Source organism: Nothobranchius furzeri, chromosome 14 (genome assembly GCF_043380555.1).
Source record: "Nothobranchius furzeri strain GRZ-AD chromosome 14, NfurGRZ-RIMD1, whole genome shotgun sequence".
Classification (NCBI taxonomy): Eukaryota; Metazoa; Chordata; class Actinopteri; order Cyprinodontiformes; family Nothobranchiidae; genus Nothobranchius; species Nothobranchius furzeri.
The window spans coordinates 56130400-56152301 of record NC_091754.1 but is presented as its reverse complement, the minus strand read 5'-3'; the positions used below and the strand labels follow the sequence as shown (position 1 = coordinate 56152301).

At 43.9% G+C, this 21902-nt stretch overlaps 1 protein-coding gene across 3 annotated transcripts; it reads right to left on the bottom strand.

The window, feature by feature from the left end:
• Positions 1-8059: 8059 nt before the first annotated feature.
• On the bottom strand, positions 8060-19768 carry LOC107381024 (insulin receptor substrate 2). 3 transcript variants are annotated; one of them, XM_015952489.3, is made up of 3 exons: positions 16930-19768; positions 16300-16799; positions 8060-8133 (listed from the first exon to the last, which is right to left on the bottom strand). In XM_015952489.3, the coding sequence occupies exons 1-3, from the start codon at positions 19596-19598 to the stop codon at positions 8129-8131; spliced, it is 3174 nt and encodes a 1057-aa protein (XP_015807975.3). In that variant the 5' UTR covers positions 19599-19768; the 3' UTR covers positions 8060-8128. The 3 variants fall into 3 exon arrangements, with proteins under 3 accessions (XP_015807975.3, XP_070400311.1, XP_070400312.1); XM_070544210.1 differs by lacking the exon at positions 8060-8133 and having other exon boundaries at positions 16103-16799; XM_070544211.1 differs by lacking the exon at positions 8060-8133 and having other exon boundaries at positions 16103-16796.
• Positions 19769-21902: the final 2134 nt, after the last annotated feature.

The window sequence follows — 21902 nt, the reverse complement described above, 5'->3', positions numbered from 1 at the left end:
TAACATTGTGAAACTGACATATTGGTTCATAAGATGGTGTTCCCACGAGATTAGAGTTGTTTTAAAATAGACAAAATCTACTTTGTACTGTAGCTAAAACAACTCGAATTAGCCATTAGCTTATCAGTCTGGTAATGAGTCATCACTCAGTGCAGTACAGAATGGGAGCCTTTATCCCAGTTTACATGTCAGTTAGAAAATCAAATAATTGAACGAAGTGTGTTTGACTCCTAGATAATAGGTGGCGATAACAACCTTTCATGTTGGCATTTTACCAGTTGGTCTATCTAGTAGCACAGATAGCAAACAAATGCTGGTGGAAGTGAAGCAGATGGAATAAAAACAGGATGGGCCCAGTTGCCAAAGAAAAGTACAACAACAATGCTGCACCACAGCTTATTTGGTGCTATGCTGCTTGATGGTGCTACACGCCAGGAGCACGCAGAAACTTGTGGTGATATTATCAGAAGGGCGCTTCCTCTGTCTCCTCACTTCTGGAAGGGGATTTGCCCAGGCCGGTCATAGCTTGGCTCACCTGGGAGGAGAAAGGAATTTTACTTACTTTTTCTTCATCCGCATTACCTGGATGCCTTGGCTTGATTAGGGATAGACCGGTTCAGTTGGAAGACTAAATTTTTTGCGTGCATTTCAAAAGTCCAGATTTAGTTGCACTCTGGCAATAATTAGGTTTTCTCATATTGAACGTGAACCCACTGTTTCACCTACAAGTGATTGCTTTAACTGAACTTAACATTTTCACAGCTAGATGCAATTAGCTAATAAAAAAAATCTTTATCCCTTGGCATGCTAATAAATCGTTAATGAGTTTTTTGTTCAGAATTTGTTCAGAGTAAACATGAATTTTCTATAAAAGACATGTTTAAGGGTACAGTAATAAAAAAGAAATGCATCGTGAAATAATCACAGAAAAGTCTAATGTCTCAGTCATGTTGAAAGGAAGGTTACTTTGAAACAGACTTCCTTCTTAGCCGGTTGGGGGATTGTCAGTTTTTCCCCTTTTAAAAAACGTAGGAGGGATGTAGTTAGTGTTTACAATCTGTCCTGCCTCTTGAGTATCAATAGGTAATAGTTATAATGGTTCAATGATATTTTCAGTACCTTCCAGAATGAGCTGTGTCGGGGCTCTGTCATTTTAAGAAAACAAGCTATGGCTGGCCACGCCTACCCCATCCTAAATACAGGCTGCTATTTGTTGAAAGCTCCAATATCACGAAGGGGCGGGGCTTGTAGTAGAGCCAATGCTCCTCCAGCAGCAGCTCTGTCCTGCCAGTGAGAGGGTTTTTTTTCTAGTTTCTCTGTGACATCACAAAAGGGACTTTTTTAAACAGGTAGTTTTAGGCACATAATACCTCAAACCAAACACTGACAGAACATGGATGGACTTTTCTTTCCCCGCTTTGGAATGTTTATAGCGGCAGTAGAGACCCACAAGACAGCACAAAACAATCCAAGAGTTGAATTTTGAATAATATATCCCCTTTAATATAGATAAATCATGTCAGATAGAGGCTCAAGCTAGATGCTAAAATTAACAAATGGTTTGCAGCTGTCTTTTGTTCAGGTAAAATTCAGCAAAACACTGCACAAAGCTTATATTTTTTATGTTTCCATGCATAAACGCAGTCATTTACAAAAAAGAAATTTATAATGAGGAGTCATTTCTTCTAAGCAAAATAAATAAGTACAACCAGTTTTCCCAGTAGGTTTTTACATCTCCCTATGTTGTATTTAAATGGGATAAGCAGCCAGAGCTGGACTGGCTACCATTAAAGTGGGTCACGGCTCCGCCCCGGTGCTCTGGCGCGGCGTCCGTTGAGCCTGGCTAAAACCCTCTTTAGGCTGATTCAGGGAGAAATAATGGGGCCAGTGACTCCCAATCTCGTCTAGAAGCTGGCAGGGTGGCCCAGTGCAACACAGGGTGCCTGAGATGGCCAAATGAGCTGGTATCTACCATACACTGTACTAGCTCACAGTTCCTGGGAGTCCACAGGGTGATTGTGTGGAGGGTAGACTCCTCTGGTCCAATGAAAATGTGTCTTTCCTCTTAGAGGTGAGAGAAAGTTGGGTTTTTTTTTTGTTTGTTTGTTTTCAAATAGATGGTCTGTGCAAAAACAGGCTGTGGAACAGTGTGTTCCTGCTGGTGGTATGGTGGTGGGCTCTTATGTAAGGCTCGTTTCTGCCTGGCAGCAGAGCACAGCCCCAATGACAGTCACACTGCTAATTAATCCACAACAGCTAGAGGTGACTCTTCGTCGGCTGCTTGTGTTTGTGCTGTCAGTGCATTATTCTGACTATTGCTGCTTTTTCTCACAAGCAGAACAGGAAAAAATGCCATTACATTTTGCAGAGAATAAAACAATAGTGACTGTTTGATGCTTTTACGATGTCTTATAGGGCTAATTAATTATCTTCCATTGTTAATCTGGTCCTGGTCTAGAAGTGAAGCCCAAGCCATCCCCTACAAAGCTTCCTCCGCCACATCTCCAGAGGAACCAGTGGTATTCCCAGGACAAACCTAGAGATATACAGTATTTCCTCCAGTGTGCCACGGGTCGACCCGGGGGCCTCCTGCTAGCAGAACGTGCTTGAAACGCCTCTCCTGGAAGACATCAAGGAGGCATTCTGACCAAGTGCACGAGCCACCTCAGCTGGCACCTCTAAATACGGAGGAGCAGTAGATATAACTCAAAATTTTAGTTGAAACCCAAACACAGTTCCCCTTTCATGATAAAATTATTGCATTCGTGAAATTTAAATTCACATGCAAAAGGTTGAAAATGCCAAAATAATGCTATTTGTTATTGTGTGTCCTGTTCCATCTGCAGTAAATTACTGAAATGTCAAACATGGTGGTGGTAGTGTGATGGTCTGGGGCAGCTCTGCTATATTCAGGACCTGGACCACTTGCTGCAAATGATGGAGCGCCTTTTAGCTTCAGACGACTTTTTCAAAGATAACTGTCCCATGGAAGCTAGCGGTTGGCTTAACATGAGCTTCCTGCCTCTTCCACTGTCTAAAATAGTCTCTAGAGAACAGTCGTAGGATGGCCCCCATAGACATGAATACGTAGATATGCCATTGGGCACTGGAGAGCGTAACAGTGTCTAAGCCATATTGGATGGCTCCCTCACTAGCTAAACCCAACTGGCGTCAACGCAGAGTGAGCAACTATGCCCGTTATTTGCACGGCCCACCGTTGCAACTGTCGGCGTACTATTGAAAACAGATCATGTTGGATTACTATTGACTTTCTTACCTTACCCGTTGGGATTTTATATTTGAATTTAATTTATGAAATTAAATTTATAATATATTTATACTATCATTAAATACTATGTGTCTGATTTTGTGAAAAAGCTCAGTAAAATGTTTTTTAGTTGGGTAAACCCTTCCTCAGTTGAAAAAATGCACTGGGGGGTGAATGTGGACCGATCCAAAATGGCAGCCCGTTGCCACGCCAGCTCTGATAGGCAGCACCAGTCCACGCTGCATATATGATGTCTGTGATGTCCCTACTATGGGTAGGAAGCTTTTAGACTTGTGTGCCAAAAACATCGCAATGCACTGAATAAAACCGTAATTAACATTTTTTCAAAAATGAGAAAACAGGACAAAATTTGAACTCTTTAAATAAATTCTTTTATTTCTGTTGGTTGCTATTCATTATTAACACAGACAAAAAGCAATACTTGACTACCAGAATTTATAAATCATTAAATTATCTCTTGTGAGCATCACAATAAACAGTATATTGAATTATGTACAATGGAAGACAAAACATTCAAACTGAGTCAATCCAAGACCAATAAGTAAAGAACAATCCATTCCTAGACACAGAGATGGGAACGTTTTTAGACTAACAAAATTCCCAGCAATGAAAAACCAAAACACTTGGCAGAAAGAGAAATATACAAGGAGCAAATCGGCTCCTAGTCAACAACAACAACAAAAAAGCAACGTTACATTTGGTTCCAGAGTTGTAAACTAGATTTTATTCATGTCGCTATTGCATATGCCATTGGGTAAAGTGTGTCAACAAGGCAGAGATCTCTATAATAAAATAAAGAAACATTTTTTTGTCGTATTATCACAGAAATTGTGAGGGAGAAAAGCAGTACGATACATGGTATAGTCCACCGAAAAGCCCAAATCTCGGCATCCCCCCTATTAAAAATCTGTAGCCAAAGTCTTTACACAAGAACATCGCTGCAACCTAATTAAAGAACTCTATGTAAATCCAATATGTTTTCATTAAACTCATTTCTATTTACACAATGTACACATTTAAAACTCTGACGATAAATAGATACCATAAGTTAGCTTGGTACAACTCCAATATTATTCAACATTTGTCAAAAAACGTTTAAATATGCTGGCATCCAGCCAGCTCGGAGATACATTCAGACAATTAGTTTACAGTCTAATTTACACGAAAGGGGGCGTGGAGACGGTTAAGGTCAGCATAGCAGACGATTAAAAGGTTACAGTCAAAATGCAGATAAGAGTGCTTTTGAATGCCTTGGCGGCCATTTTGGAGGATCTACAACAAACAACACCATGTAACTTTCCAATGGGAGGACATTTGTCCTCTTGTGCTACCTAGCTAGCTTGTGTTACAGCAGCTTATTTAGGCAAATATTATATTAGCAAAGTTCTGAGTCAGTGGCTGTGCCCAAAGTCAGGGGATGCGTCCTTTCCTAGTCGCATTTGAGGTTTGATTACGGCACCGCAAAGTGACAAGGCTTGAAGATTACCGAAAATGCAGCCCCCAAAATCATCTTTATGTTTTTTCCTGTAAATGATGGGTCTGGTGTATCCTTGTTGGTCAACTATGTCCTAGGAGTCATTGCCAGCCAAACGAGGGATTTTTGTTCTTGTAACAATGGCGGACTGGGCTGGAGACCAGTAGAATTTATAAATGCAAGTATATTAAAAGCTGGCGGTTGGGTTTTTAATACAAGTTTTGCCAAAAATCTTTGGAAAAATTATCATAAAAATGCTGATGTGGCAGGTCTGGTTTTTCATACTTTGCCAGGTTTTGTTTTAACTTCTGTTTAGCGCTGTCAAGGTTGCTACACGAAAGAACATATGGTGAGTGCGGGAATAAATCTGATGGTTAGACTGTCTAATTACACGGCTGCTCACTTCTGGTCTTTGCGGTCGATTAAGGATCCTCTGAAGAACCCTACTTTGGTAGGCTAAGTCTTTCCAAGGATTGAGCCTCTACTAGCAATATGCTACAAGTTGGCATTTATCATAAATGTTTCCACACCCGCGAAGAAAAAAAAATTCAACATCAGAAACAAATAAATGTTCTACTTTAGGGTTCACTCAAATAATTGTGGTCCTTTAGTGCCTAGTTGATGAAATGTAGCTAATATTAGCAGGATTCTGATGCTCTACATGCTAAGAATTTTTTTATTGTCAAAGTTATACATATTTGACTTGGAGGTCATTTTCAACTTTTATTTGAAATGTTTCATTTGAAGTAAACTTTTCTACACGGGTCTTTTAGCGGATGTTAGATGCTTTCTAACTTTTTTGCTGTAATACCTTGTATTCAGATCCATTACTGACTGATCCATAACTGTTTGCTGGATTTTATATTTTACTTTTTTTTTTACGGTTTACTAACTTCATTTAAACATACTTTGAATTTAAAGTATTGCTTAATCAATACTTTTACAGTTTACAGTTGTCTATAGTAAGAATGAATGCCTTGTAAGTAATACTCTGGGAAAAAAATTCACCGGAGCATCAGTTTCAGGAACTAGCAGATTTCGGGTGTTTCTCAATGCCAAGGAACCTCGCCTTGATGGCCCCGCCCCAGTTGCCTAGGAGATACGTCATCAGGAACTACCAAGACGTGTTCCAATGTTCATTTTAGCCGTTTAGCTAGCTGAGCAAGGATACACGGGAGGGGTCTTGTAGCCTAGCCTTGGTCAAAAATTTCCCACAATACACCACAATATTTTCAAAAGGATGGCGGATCAGAAGCCGGCAGCTACCTCGGGGGCAAATTTCAAGTTTAAAAGTAAGTCAACTGATTTAAAATGTTTTTTTAGATCCAAAGAAGTTATCTGTGGTTGGTTAGTTGCTTAGTAGTTGCAGCTTCGGTGACTAGCGGGTAGTAACTCACTTATATATTTAATTTAATAAATATATACACAATTTAAAAAGTAAAAGTTTCATTATATATTTATATTTAAACTAATAGGTTTAAAATATAACTTTATCTCCCGTGTCATGTGATGTTACGTGACCGCCGTGGAAGCCGCGGTCACGTGATGCAAGTCTGTTCCATTTAACTGTTTTCTTTGACCAAGGAAGTACAGTGTCCTCGTAAGCAAGGCGCCTGGCCTCGCAAGACATCGCCTAACAAGGCCAGGCGCCTTGACATTGAGAAACACCCTTCTACATCAGAGTTGAGCTTCAGATGACAGGATTTGGAGTCTTATTTCCTGATATTTGGACATCTAACCTCGGATTGGATAACAGCAATGTGACTCTACCACTGACTCTGTTTGCTCTGCAGTGTGATGTAGATCTCTCAGTTTCACCATCTATTTTCGATCAGAAGTGAATGCAGGACATGTTCAGTCTGCATGAAAAACCCAGATCAGAAATAATAATTAAAAAATGTTTTTTCAGTGTTCCACACCTTTAAGATTGAACAAAAACATTATTATTTATTTGTCACAACACTCTGGTTTTAGGACTTGTTGGAAGATGTTAGCCATCATCAGCAGGGATTTAAAAAAAAAGTGTTTTTAATGTTAATTTTACAGTAATAATAATACAGTAAATTACAATTTAATACGTCACATAGTCTCGTTTTGACACAAGCCAGCACTCTCAGATATGTTTCCTTTAACATTGCTTGCGTTGAATGTTTGATTTTGCAGATTTTACATCGAACCCCCATAATGGTGCCACGTGTGACTGTAATCCTTTACTCTACCACCTTTTCAGTGTCTCTCTCCATGAAACCCCAGGTCACAGATTAGACACCGCCTCAACCGTACCCCCAACCTCTACAGTCTGGTTCTGCCCCGACCCACCACTATCATCTCAACAAGACAGTTGTACAGTCAAATGATATCACAGCAGGACGGCCCGCGCCGCTCACGACAGCGGGCCGTAGGTTTGAAGGTAGGAGTGTGTGAGGTTTTTAGGCTCAAGTGATGGAGGAACTGTGGGAGGAACAGCGCCTGGTGTTTCAGGGTCTGAGCTCAGTTAGAAACACATGCAACTCTTAAAGACATCTACAAATATATCTGTTTTACGAGTCCAAATCTCTTTATTGGACAAAAATAAACCGACTTAGAATGTTTAGGAAATTATTAATTAAGAAAATACTTTAATATTAATAGAATAAATCATATTTCAAGCAGCCAAACTGGTTCTGTACACTTCTGAAATAATATATATTTAATAGTAAACTATGCAATATGCTTTTCACAAGATCCAAACAAATGTACTATCACAGAGTTTTTGAATATTTCTTAGAAAACATAAGGACAGTTTACACATTAAGGCATTAAGAAGGTTTTATCAGACATTCAGCATCCAAAAATAAATAACATATCTAATGTAAATATATATATATATATATATAGTATTTATATACTCAGTGTACCTTGGTATCCTCCCTCCCGTGGGCATGTAGCAGGTTTTGTTGATCACTAGCATACCAGTTTGTCGTACTCTCGTCTCAGACACACACTCACACACTGACACAATTTTACTCTCAAGTAAATAAATAGTATTTGTGTACCATTAGAGCTTGATTATTGTCTGACTATCTTCGCTTCTGTGCTCATGCCAACATTTAGGTCACAGGAGAAATGGCCTCTCAAAGTGCAGGGAACGTGAGACGTACTGACACACACACACACACCTGTCCCGCTCCTTGGTGTTTTTTCTTCTGCGTTAGCGTGCAAGTTGGCTGTTTGTGATGCTAGCGGTCCACGGAGTCTTTTCGGGGCAAAAAATGCCCAAGGAAAGAACAGAGTTGTGTTTTTTTTCTCTTTTCTTCTTGGTTTAACGTTCATTTTTGTTGTCGAGCAGCAGGTCAGGACGCAAAGTCCAAGGACAGTGGAGCCCTTCAGTCTGGATGAGACAAGAAGAAAATACAACAAACAGGAAGTTAATGATAATGTGGAACATTTGAAACATTTTGGCCATTTTCTGGAAAATGAGAAAGTTAAAAACAGTTTCTATTTCAGCTGTCTGCACAGCCTCAGTTCGGAGAAATAGTGCTTACAACGTGGCATCGTGTACTGGTGGCACAGTGGATTTTTCATCATTAACATGAATTTACAAGTGCAAACATCAGCAGGAGAAGCTAAATGTCACGTCTGCTTCATCCAGGGTCGAGTCCGGTGGAGATTTACTAACATTTCTAGATTTATACGGTAAAAGCATGTTCGGAAAGACCGCTTTGAAACTTTATCAACTGAAGCCATTTAAGAGGGCACGAGATCTTTATGGGGCTTGCGATCGTGTCGCCATCACCGTCGCATGCTTCTCTGTCAGCTCCGCAAGGGACAGACACGCACGGATTGACGGAAGCGTTTTGCTTTCATACTTCTCCGTCTCCTGGAGAGTGTTGCAAAGCAATTGCCCAGCAGGACAACAGAGGGCGTAGCGCTGTTCTGTGGTATCCTGTCATGTATCGGTCCAAGATTGTGTTTTTTGTGTATATAAGAGACTTTTAACACGGACATATTTGTCTCTCATTCTCCCACCTCTTCATGCGCTCCCCACCTCTAAACCCACGTTTCCTGTCATTTCCGTCCACAAATAAAACGCTTGCTGTGCATCTTTTCACTCCTCCAGTCACGGGAGAATTAAACATTCATATTTTTAGTTTTTTCGCGAGGTTTTCTTCAAACTTCTCCGTGTCTGCCGCTAGTTATCCTCGGCTCTCTTTGCAATGGCGGCGCTGTAAACAACAGCGGCGTCCTGACCAATCACAAGCTTGCGTAATCCGTCTCGTTCGACGGATGTTTAAAAAAGTGGGCTCGACTCCGTACGTACTTGCGTGCCTGCCGGAGCCCTACGCAAGGACGGATAATGGTGTTGCGTGTCTCCGCACTGACGCAGACGGAGAAGCATAAATCAGGATTTACTTGTTACTCTAGACAACAGCGCGCTCCGTCTGGTTCTTCGTTTAAACTATATTTATTTGATCGGTTATTACACAACCATGATAAATCTTTGCAGTGCTGTGGGGTGAAACACGTGATCGTCAGGGAAAACAGTGGAAAAAGGGCTAACTTTTCACCGTTTTCCGGAAACCAAGTGTCTGATATAAATACGGGTTTTTTTTTGGCTCACTTGGATCGCAGCTGTAAGGCGACCAAACATCCCTTTCTGGAATATTTTAATTCTAGTAAGTTACAGATAGTGTATATTTTTTTTATACATCATCCCTTTCCTTCAACTGCAACATGCACACACAACACACACAACACACACACACACAGGTAGACTAGTGCAGGCGCACTGACACACAAACACGCTGCGCCGCTAAAAGTAGAATCGTGTTCCGTTTTTGCTGCATCATTTTCCACAGTTAACATAGGGCTAGACAGGAAATCACACACGGTTTCAGTGTAAAATGTCCGGTAATTTTCAAAATAAAAGCCTATTGCAGCAATGCGATTTCGTATTTATGTAGATTACATCAATTCATGTGACCTAACCGCTTATGTACTCCCAGCATCGTTCCAGAAGTGCAACGGTGTGTTTTTCATGGCTTTAATCCTGGCAGTGGAGAGGAGCATCACATCAAACAGTGATTCCCTCATTTTTGGTTTAATGGCGGATTGCATGAACAAATCATGATCTCTGGAAGTCTCGAGTGATTTTTTTGATCTCGCAAGTCCAGCGAGGAGCACGGCAGAGAAGCCGCTCGTGGCTGAGATTCTCCCGGTGTGTACCGGCGCGCAGCGCAGCTCGCGAGTATACCGTTCTGCGCTGCTGTGTTCCATGTGAAGAATTCAATTCAGTTCAAAAATACTTTATTAATCCCAGAGGGAAATTGATTAATTTGGGAAATTTGATTAAGAAGGGCTAAGATTTATAATCTTTGGTCAGAATTGTAAAATATTGGCTGAAATATCCCTTAGAAGTTACTTGTGAGTAATATTTTACAAGAAGGAAGTGCTTCTTAGAGCATTTTTTAGTGCACTTATCAAATTTATGAATGTAGAGTTCAAACAAAACATCTCAGGGCACTTTTGTCCCAACAGGCTCAGCTACCAAAACACCCCGATCTTCATTCATCTGAGGTATTTTTTCACCCATTCTCATGGGAACGCCCAACCGCGCTGGTGCTAATTAGCCAGACCTCTGAGACAGCGGACACGGGCGGTTGAGAGAACATGAAGTGGCGGTCGTAGCGTACAGAGAGGACCCATCAGCGCGGTCGCGATGATTGTTTACAGAGAGATGGGAAGACTCATTTCGTTTAAATACCAAGAACATCGAGTTCTGGACGGACAATTTTTTTTTTCAAACAGAAATTATAAGTGAGCGAGAGAGAGGTTGTGTAACCATCTGAGCGTACGGATGGGGGCATTTATTCCTCATGACATAAAGTGTTTTAAGTGTGTGTTTATGGTGGTGATGGACAGCGCTTTCTGAACTCAACACACCAGCTGTTCCACTTGTAAAACCTGTGTGTGTGTGTGTGTGTGTGTGTGTGTGTGTGTGTGTGTGTGAGAGAGAGAGAGAGAGTGTGTTCCGCAATGGTCGTAATTACATAATCTGACATGCAGAGAGATGGTAGGAAGGGGGGTCGGGGTCTAGCTGCCTTCCTGTTGCTATGGACACACGCCGAGCACTAGCATCTGTGATGGAACAGACAGGAATTCTTGCTGCGTTTAACAGATGTTGAAATCTGTGCGGGTTTAGTCACGTGTGTGTGTGGGGGGGGAGGGGTCAGCACGGCATGAGGCTTTGGGGGGGGGGGGGGTTGCAGCATTACTGCTTCCTTAAGGAGCATCAACCTGGAAAATGAAGGACGTTCAAATGCAGATTCACTCTGACCATTAAAGGAAGGAAGGACGCGTACGCTCACAAAGAGTCCATCGGGAGAACTACGCCGGGACTTTTGGAAGCTGCGTGACTTATGACATGATTAAAACTTGCAAAAAGGGAACATTTATCCACTAAATCTAGACTATTATTTCAGTTCTACAGGATTTTCTCTAAGCATTGTTACAAGAATCCAACATCTGGTATTTGATGACTAGAAAGGGATATTTGGGCTTCAGCGATCACCTTTGGGTCATGCATTCCCCAGCTGCTGACCGAGGAGGTTGTGTTGGCTTTTTCTGATCAAACTGCCCCGACCCCACCCCCACCCCCACCCACCGTCTAATCTCGCCTACAGAGGCAGTAATCTACTCTGGAGCCGCGGTCGGCTAAATGTGGGGAACGCTGGCCACGCAGTTAGCGCTTCTGTCTGGAACATCCCGGCCTACTTTAGCATCCACCCCCCCCTCGCCTCTCTGAGCCATCACACACACACACACACACACACACACACACACACATTGGAAACTCTTGACACAAGATCCTTCGGGGCGACGTGTGCAGGTCTGCTCTCTGTGTATCAGGTAACGTTTCTGGGTTTCCTGCCTCGGCTGCGTCGCGTGCTCCGGTGCTGATGAAGAAACACTTTTCACCAGTCGGCCTGTTTGTGTTTTGTTTTTGCAACGAAGCAGCGGGAGTGGATCAGACTCACGGTGTCACCTCCGTGACGAAACATATTAAAGCACATCACAAGGTGGTCCAGATGGAAAGTAAAAAACACTTTTATTTTTGCACATATAGAAGCGAAGGACTATGAAACATAACACCTGATTATCAGAAGAGATGCTATTTAAAGAAGAACCAGGCAGTTTTGGCTTGCTTTTAGCACCCCCTAGTGTCCGTTTGTACAACCAAAAGCAAAACTTACCAACCTCGCTGTGCATTTGTCACATTAATCAAGCAGATTAAATGTCTCCCCAGCCTTCCTAACCCCCTACTGCACTCCAGTGCACATGGGGGGGAGTCTCAGCTGCGGAACAGCATCTCCGCTGTGCTCCTCGGTTGACTCGCAAGATCACAAAATCACTCGAGTTTATGCCATTAAAGAAGAAAATCGTGGTTCATATCGCTGTTTGATGTCATACATGATGTTGCTCCTCTCCACTGCCAGGGTTAAAGCCAGGAAAAACACACCGCTGCACTTCTCTAACAATACTGGGAGTAGATAAGTCATTACGTGTCAACGTGATCTACATAGATGTGAAATCGCATCGCTGCAATAGACTTTTATTTTGAAAATTATCAGGGATTTTACACTGAACTAGTATGTGATTTCCTGTCTAGCCCTATGTTGATTGCAGAAATTGTCGCGTTCCAGAAGCGACTCGCGGCACAAATGGAACGCAATCCCATCTTTAGCAGCACGGCGTGCCGCTTCTGGGACGTATCTGAAAATTGCTACGTCGCGGCTGGTTTGAATCACCCCGTAGACTCTAATGGATTCTAATTAAAGCAGTGACATTCCGCACTGTTGATACTTGGCTGGGTGGCCTTTCATTAACCCTGTAAATGGTCACATACCGGCTCAGGAATTTTTTTTTAAATATGATAAAAAGTCGCAAAGCATCCCTTTAAACTCCGAGACACAGATGGACCACAACATAAGAAATGTCCGAACGTTAGCTAGCATAATTAGCATAAGTCACTGATCGAAAATCTAAAACTCTAAAATTTGATAGTCTGTAAACACATCATTACTAAATCCACAAAACTAAAACAGAAAATTATCTAAATAATAAAGAAAATATGACATACACATAAATAAATATGAATTATTTCCAAAAAAAATTTAAAAATTCTATTAAAAATTAAAAAAAAGGCGTCACCTGTTGAAATCTTTCTCTTATTCTGTATCGTATTTATTTAAAGGCTCCGACCCAGAGTCTCAGGACCATCACGGGCTCCTACCAAGAATGCTTTGAGTTACGCCAGAACTGCTTTGCCCAAATATCCCCTCCTGGCGCACTTGCGCCGGAACTTGCCCGCCCTGCACTTTCTGCAGTGACATCATCAGCGGGAGACGTAAAAGAGAGCGAGAGCTGAGGAGATGGATTCGCAGATTTGAGAAGCTGGTTATCAAACTGCAAACACACAGAGTCTGCATGCAACAGATGGTGGCCTGTTACTCGCAGTGAGGATGTGCAGAAATGGGTGCAACAGGAGTGTGTGTGTGCATGCATGCGAGTGAAGGCAGAGCAAGGTGGCAGGTGTTTCCTTATTGATTCATTTACTCGTGAGGGCATTAGAGACCCTCCGGAGGTGTCAGATAAAAGGTATTAGTCGGACGGGGAGGTGGCTGGCTTTACTAATCTGGTACAGAACATCCACCTGGCTGAGCTGCGGCTAGCCGAGGCCACCGATGCAGAGCAGAGGTAAACACCACCTCCGGGTCACATGGTCCAAGCGGCTGGCAAACTCCTGACCCTAATTTCAGGCGTCTGAGCTGACCATAGGAGGGAAATCAGCTGCATTTTGCCATCAGAGTTGAAGTTTTCCAACAACAACAGCATTCTGAAAAGCGAAGGGGGCAGTTAGGGCTAATGGGTTTGGAGAGCTGGTGTGCAGCCAAAATGGATTTTTACAGAGAGTGTTAACTAATCAGCCGAGGTGTTTGGTTGCCGAGTTTTGGGTCAGAATGGCACGCGGCCCAGGAGCCCAGCGGGACGTCCTGACAAACATGGAATCAAAGCAGCAAGGCGCCGTGCCAAAACTCCTGTAATGTACTTCGCCCTGTCTCACCTCGACACTGAGCGTTTAGTAAACAAGTGATGGAGCTCTTCCAGAATGCACCTCGCCCACCTCAGCAGAGCCAGTTAGTCGTCGCTTTAAAAAGCTCCTGACCGCCGTGCACGCACAACCGCGTCTTCCCTTCTGGTAAGTGAAAGGCCTAATGAGGCAGAAAGGAAGCAGAGTGCACGTGCCATCCTGCTCCATTATGCACGCATTCATTCGCTCGCCCACACACACACACACACACGGCCACGCAAGCATCACTGAAAAACAACTCGAGCTACTATGAGCCTCCCTCTACTGAGCATTCAGGATGCACCGCTGGGAAGAGAAAAAAAGGAAAACAGCCAACAGTTCTGCATGCGTACGTGCAAGAATCCACATGTATGGACTCAACGTTCTCTTGTGTTTTTCTGTTCCCTTGTCAATTACAAGCTTTATTAGTTCCATAAAAATATTTTCACACACTCAAAACACAAGAGCGGAACTCGTGTGATTCAACTCAGCTGAGAGAAAAACAGGAAATTTGGTTTTTGGTTCAAAAAAATCCCTGAAAAGCAGACACGCAGAGCAGAAAAAGCTCATCAGGGAAATTCCAACTTGTTTACCAGACGGATCATCAACAAGTAAATCAGATTGACGCTACCGAGTTTTTTTTCTGGAAGGGTGATTTAATCAAAACGCATTTTGTACGCTCTAATATGGCTTAAATTTCAGAAATTCCCATTGACACGTGGGAAAATACCATGAATTCTACTTGCCATGACAGTTTTTAGCGAGATAGCCACAGTGGAATCTTTCTGATTTGACTTTCTGGAAGAGCGTAACTCGTTACATCAGCGAACGCTTTTACTGTCTCTAGCTAACCGTTTTAAATGATTTATTGAACAATACCAAACAAAAACTAATTATTTATCCTTACCATAGGAAAGGGAAGTACCAAGAACTTATAAATATTATGCACATTTTTGCAAATAGAGGAATTGTTTTTTAATAAACCCTGTCTTTAATACTTTCTGTAGACAGAATTTCTACCTTTTTGTCACCGTCTCAATGTTCATCTCCACAATTCGACCTTCAAATGATATTTTGGATTCTTGTTTGTGGAACTAATCTCTAATCTGCTTTATTCTGGAAGTGGTGTCGACATTTCAAATTTTTTCTTAAAAAAATAAATAAACAAATGCAGTTTTACTTTTTCGGAATGGCTTTTACTTTAATGTTTGTGGTTCATTCCTGAAATAGAATTTTTACTCTTTTGGCAACATTTTTACATCTTTCCCAAGGTATCGACTTTAATCTCAAAAAGGGAAAAACAACAAAAAGACAGAAAATACCTATTTTATTGTTTTCTCTCCTAACGTCCCTTCCAGGCCACCATACAAAAATAAATTTAGATCCCCCCCCCCCCCCACACACACACACACACACTGGGCCTCACAAGTCGGGTTCAAACCAACCAACCCGCCCCCACCCCTCCAAAGCTCTACGTGCCTGCACGCGGGAGTCCCCCAATAGGTCAGAAGGTCAAACCTGTGGCTTTAAAGTCAACATGGCACATCCCCCCGCGTGCAATTTGTTTACGTCTCACGCCAGCAGGTTGTGTTTGTCTTTTAGTGTTTTAGTATATATGTCGATGGTTTTAGTGCACTAGGATACTCTGGGAGCTGGTATTGATCACTGGCGGAGGAAATGAGGGGTCTGTGGAGGTCAGGGTGACGTGGAACTCACCCGAGTGGAAAAACAACAACAGCCGGAAGTGCCTGCGGCTCTCTGTGACATTACAACTCAGCCACTGTTCCATTTTTTGTTCCAGAATGCACTCCTGCTAATAAACAATTTAATACTTCCGACCAAAAGGTGCTGGAGGCTTAATGTACAAAATGTGGAACTAATCTCTAATCTGCTTTTCCCACTCATCTCCATTAAAACTTCCCCTCATAAGGGCTTTTATTTTCCTTCCGACAGCCCCAGTCCAGCAGCATCCCAGCTCCGTCATGGCGCTAGTTTACTTCCCGTTCTAGGCCCAGTCTCGTTTCATAGCAGCGTTGTGCTGCGTTCATGTAAACTGGGAAAAATACCAACTCAACTTAGTACAAACTCGCACTGGAATACATTCCGCTTAAAAAAACAAAACAGATGAAAGCAAACTAATGTTTGGGTATATATATATATATATATATATATATATATATATATATATATATATATATATATATATATATATATATAAGTTTTAGCAGCAAATATGTTTACCGGGAGCTGCATGGAGCTCCTACAATGTACATAACCACCGAGCCAATCTGAAATCAGAGGCAATGCAGCTCTCCATCTCTCCTCCCCTCTCCTATTCCACTGCCAGCTGTACAGTATCAGCTTCCGCTCCTGCAGTAAGACCATCATTTGTGCAAATTCTTTAACTTATAAAGCAGCTTCACCCACCTTTGGCAGTGGTTGCAGCCTCCTTGAACCCCAAACAGACGTATGGTGCATTGTGTAATCCATTGATGCCTCCTTTGCAGCTGCTGGCAGATTTAAAGCCAACTAGGTCTCCACAGTTTTCCCCATCCCTGTTGTCCAACAGGTTTAATGCGATGTAGTCGAGACCTCTGGCGTAGCCGGCCGAGCTCTGACGGTTCACCGGGCTGCCATACTCCTCATCTGAGCCCTCGCTGCTTCGGGACGAGATGTTCTCTACGGAGCTGGGCCTCTTCATCGTGTCACCACGGGCAAATGAGGGAAAGACTGGGGTCACAGTGGCCGTGGAGGAGAAGGTCTCCGAGCTGTGGCGCCGTCGCCCCTGTGGATTGGCCCGGATGACCTTGGCAGAGCCATCTGGGTCCACAGGGGTGGATGAGGAGGCTCCGAGGAGGAAGACCCCGATGCGCTCCGGGACCCCTTGGTCCTCGCGTGAGAGCCGCCTCTCCCTGCTACTCTGGCTGCTGGATCAAAAATGTTCATATCAGATAAACTTTCATGCTCAATCCCAACAACAATCACTTGATAATTTTATTCTAAAGTGAGATTACGTTACTGAATAGTGTACAGCAGCTAGGGTGAACTGACACATACCTTGTTGAGGTTTGAGGCACAAGCTGCGGGGGCGAGCTGGTCATCCCAAAAGTCATCTCAGTGTAGTCGTTTTTCACCTCATCGTTGAGGCTTTTCTTATCCTCCACATGGTACACCCTGTCCTCCCCCGAGCAGGAGCACGAGGATAAGTCCGGGAGAGCGTCCCGGCTCTCAGCAGGGGTGCCAGCCTCTTTAGGTGAGTGTGGGCCAAGCTCCAGGTTCATGTAGTCTGCCAGCGATGACCTCCCTGGACCCCCCTCGGTGGACCCCAGAGATGAGGACTGACTCTCTGTAGACACAGTGGAGGGAGGGGAGGATCTGGCACTGCTGAAGTCAATGTTGATGTACTCGCCAGGGCTCCGGGGCTCTCCGGGGAGGGGGTGCTCATTCATGCTGGGCAGGGTCCTGAGGGTGTCCAGAGATAGCCTGTTAGGTCTTCCCAGCCTCCCTCTGTAAGACAGGTTCTCTGTTCGATGATGTCTGATTGGGGAGGGCACAGAGGGGCTTAGAGGTGAGGTTTGAGCAGCACTGGGATGCATCACCGTGTAATAGTCGGACTCCCCTGCTCGCTTTAAGCTCTGCGGGCTCATCAGCACATACTGGCCGCTGTCTTCATCCCTAGATGCCTGAAGTTTAGCCGGCAGTGTGAGAGAGCCAGTCTGATATGATGGCCGGAATGATGCTGGATCACCTGCAAGTGGACCCAAGAAGTCATCCGGTGGAGTCTGGAGAGGAGGGGGGTTTCCCGGTGACATATTCATGTATTCACCATTTCTGTCTGGGCTCTCGGTGGAGGATTTTGAGCTGCACGACATTCTCATGTAACCGTTGTCTTCCAGAGAGCTGCTGCATGGGGAGCTAGTTTTGTAGCCACTGTTGGCAGCTGCTTGGGGGTGCACCCTGGGGTTCACAATCTGCTTTGGTGCTGAGACACACATGGGGCTCATGGGTACGTAGTTGTCCATCTTGCCAGATTGGGGTGCTACACCTGGTGTCATGGGCATGTAGCCATCGTCACCAAGGTTGCTGCTGGAGCTTCTGGATGAGCCGATCTCAATGTCCCCGTAATCCTCAGGATAACACACTTTCGGTGAGGCAGAGTGGGAGTTCTGTCCATGAGCCATCCTCATGAGGGTGTACTCATCCAAGGAGGCAGAGGACAATGGTGCCACCACACTCTGTTGGCGTGGTGTGGTGAGGGAGTGTGTTCGTTTCCTGTATGCCTTGTCAAAAGCCAAACCCTCGGCTCCAATGTTTGACCTGCTGCCATTAGCGCCCTCCATAATAATGTAACCGCAGGGGTCACTGGTGTCCCGAGATGGGGGTGTGCTGGACAGAGAGTCAGGGGTGTCACTGCGGGTCAAACAGAGGAACCGGTGTTCACCTGGGCTGGAGCTGTAATCATCACAAAGCATGAAACCTGTGTCGCTGAGGGAGCCGGAAATGGATGCGCTACAGCTGAAGGGCCGCCTGACTTTGTCCGGAGTGGAGACGCTCGTCTCACCTTTGGGGGACACGCTAATGGGACTGGAGGATGCTGAGGGGGAGTTGGACACTGGCATCGAGCGGCTGTGATGGAGGTTGGAGACCGATTCCAGCACTCTGCAGGTGCGCCCACTGCTGAGGGTGTGACACCTGCTGAGTTGGGAGCTGGGACTGGTGGGGCGCTCACTCACAGAGATAGACATGGACACCGGCCATGTCACGCTTCCATCTCCCTCACTGGACGTTCTTATCCGACAGGATGTGCACTTGCTCCCCGGGGACGAAGCGGCACTGCTGTCTGTTCTGGATCTCCTGACCAGACCGGTCTGACTGGGAGGGAGGTTGTTGAGGTTGCGCCTCGTAGGCACAGAGATGGGGTTGGTACTGGCTGACTGGCTTTTGCTCCTTGGCCTGAACTCGGAGAGCTCTTTCATAGCCTTCATGGCCTCCAGGATCGTCTCGTGGATGTTCTGCGCCACCACCGAGTCATCCACCTGCATCCAGAACTCCCCTGGCCCCGTAACCGCAGACCTGCCCACCTCAATGAAGAAGAAGTTGTCAGAGTGACCACATCTCCTGATATTCATGAGCTGCAGAGTGACGGCTGCCGTTTCAGAGTTCAGCTTGATGAAGCTGATGGTTCTGCTGGACAAACACAGCCTGTAGACCCCAGTGAAGTTTTTGATCTGCCCCAAGCCTCTGGATTTCAGGTTGACCTGCCACACCTCCTTATAGGCGGTCGTTGTGGAAACAGGGTGACCGTAGCTGGCCTCTTCAAAGCCCACTAGGGAGGAGGTGGAGGCGGGGCTGTCGAACACTTTCCCCTCTGCTATTAAATCAGTCAGAACCGTGTACCAGCTGTCCTGCTCCTGCTCGGTGTCTGCAGCCACAGCGAAGTACTCGTCCTTGGTGTAGAGGGCGATGAGGTACTTGTGTTTGGCGTCGGCGCGCTTGTTTACGCACAGACAGGAATCCAAAGTTATGACCCGTTTGGCGGCGGACTTGTTCCTCCATTTCTTCTCGCTCTCATAATACTCCAACCGGGCAGGGGAGCGCTCGGTGAGCTCCCGGAGCACAAAGAACCGCCGGTGTCCGTGTTTCTGCTTCCTCAGGTACCCGCACTTCTTCACGTCAGCCGTCCCGTTAGTAAACAGGTGTCCTCCCGCAGCCGGAGGACTTGCCATTACTCTTCACGTCTCGTTTTTTCCTCTCCCTTCAAGTGCTTAGAAATTAATTAAACGATTAAAACTGAAATCAAATCACAGTTGCAAAGACCCGTTTGGTTTAATCCGCAGACAGACTGCGTGAGTCTGCAGCGGCGGAGGAGCGCGGTGTTCCCAGAGAAGCGCTGATCCAGGAGAAAAACAACATGTGACGCTGCTGCTCTAAAAACAGAATAAAACAGAGTCACGGGCGGGCGGGAGGAGGGGCGTGGCCTCCGGCAGGGGCGTGCCTGGCCGTCGCGCAGCAGCGGCGCTTCCTATTGGCTGATTCAACCATTCAAACCCACGAAGCCTCGCCTCAATGTGTTCCCCCCAGCAGCTCACTTAGAAATAAAAGTGCTGCACGTTTTCATTGAAAGTCGCGAAGATTGTCTTGCAAAGTGAACGGAAACTAAAACAGGAACCATTTTGAAATTATATGTAATACGTCATATATTATTACAGCTAAATTTTTACGCGCCATAAATGCGATTTTCCGTCAACTGATTCAGTTTGGATTCAGGAGGATTTGAAATGTGCTGCAGCATAAATCAGGAATGTCCCCATTGATCCATCAGGCAGCGAGACTGTAAACAACCCTGACGTCCCACTTGTTATGTAAGGACGGTTGTGGCCTATTTTTAAACCCGTGGGTATTCCTCTCCAACTGGAACATCGTGTTTCCTTTTTCTGTTCCTCACTAATTCTTCTTTAGCCCAACTCCTAGATTTAGCAAAAATAATCTCTGAAGAGATTTTTTTCACCACTTTTTGTTGTTTCCTCACCCAAAAAAGGAGAAATTAATTAGGGGATGTGTTTTGATTTTGCTGCCTCTGTACAAAATGATGCCTCTGAATGAAAAACAGCCAGCTCACAAGTGCGTCAGAGGGCTCAGGACCACAAGCTGAGAGCGTGCTGCCATCATCTGGCTACTGGGGTTCTGTTTTTCCATAAACGCCAACAATTCCTGCAGAAAAATGAAGAAAACAAGCTTTATTTCCTTTTGAATCTCATTTAAATTTGAGCTAAATAAGCCCTGAGTGATGACTTGCAGGCTGTGACAAACATCTGCTCATCAGATCAGATCACCCTGCTAATTAAGTCACTGATCCTGATCATTATCTGCATGAGAGATTCTTTTATTAGGGCTTAAATGCAACAACATCATGTGTTTTTCAGTCTCACTTATAATCTTACATTTGAGCAACAAGATCAACATTGTTAGAAAGATAAAAGAAATGCACCAGAAATAAACATCTGAGTGTGAAAATAAAATATTATTGATAATAAGTAACAGTATAATAAGGATTTTAAACATGCTCTGTGCTGTTTATCTAAAATTTAATATGAAGGGGTATTTTCTGATTTTTTTGTGCATGTTTTCAATCACTCACTGAACCCAAGTTATTTTTTTTTTCTGGAAGTAAATAATTCAATAATGTTAGTCTTTATTTCTCATTGAACATAAATAAAAAAATCTAATAAATACATTTTTTGTCAAATATGGTGATGTTTGAATGTAAAGTTAGACTTTATTAACTTCAACTATTCATACATTTTAAATGGTAATATTTTTGTTGCATTATTTTAACTCATGTGCCTGTTTACCATTTAAAGCCAGCTTGACTTTATATGCTGAGGTAGCTGCTAGCCACAAGCATCTACATTATTCAATAAAATTTCATTTATACAATTAAAAGCAAAAAAAAAAAACTATGAAAACTGAAGCAAAAAAATTACATGAGAAAGTGTAAAAAAAAGTATTGGTGGCTGTTCCTTCATGTTCTGAAACAATACTGACCTCTAGTGGTGAGACAGTTACTTTTCTAGGCCTGGATAAAATCCATGTACAGTCTATGATAAAATCCAACCAAGTTTGAACCTTTAACTCCTCAATGCAATGTAATAATAATGTGAAACACAATATTAATCTTTCAATAATGTCAGCTCACTGTGATTAACTTTAATTTCAATCCTTCCCACATTATCAAGATTTTTTTGATTTTGTATTTTTATTTTTAAATAAACGGCATAGTTCCTCCTTTAAAGGCATTTTCAGGTATTTTGAGTTAATTAGCTGATTAGAGTGTGGCACCAGGGGTCTTCAATAGTGAACCTTTTCCATCCATCCATCCATCCATTTTCATCTGCTTATCCGGAGTCGGGTCGCGGGGGCAGTAGCCTAAGGCGAGAGGCCCAGACTTCCCTCTCCCCAGCCACTTGGGCCAGCTCCTCTGGGGGAATCCCAAGGCGTTCCCTGGCCAGGTGAGAGACATAGTCCCTCCA

Excerpts from the sequence above, each read along its gene's own strand:
- LOC107381024 (XM_070544210.1), bottom strand. The coding sequence starts at position 19,598 with ATGGCAAGTCCTCCGGCTGCGGGAGGACACCTGTTTACTAACGGGACG. Across the intron at positions 16,800-16,929 it reads GTGCCTCAAACCTCAACAAG|CAGCCAGAGTAGCAGGGAGA; the intron begins GTATGTGTCAGT and ends TTTTTGATCCAG.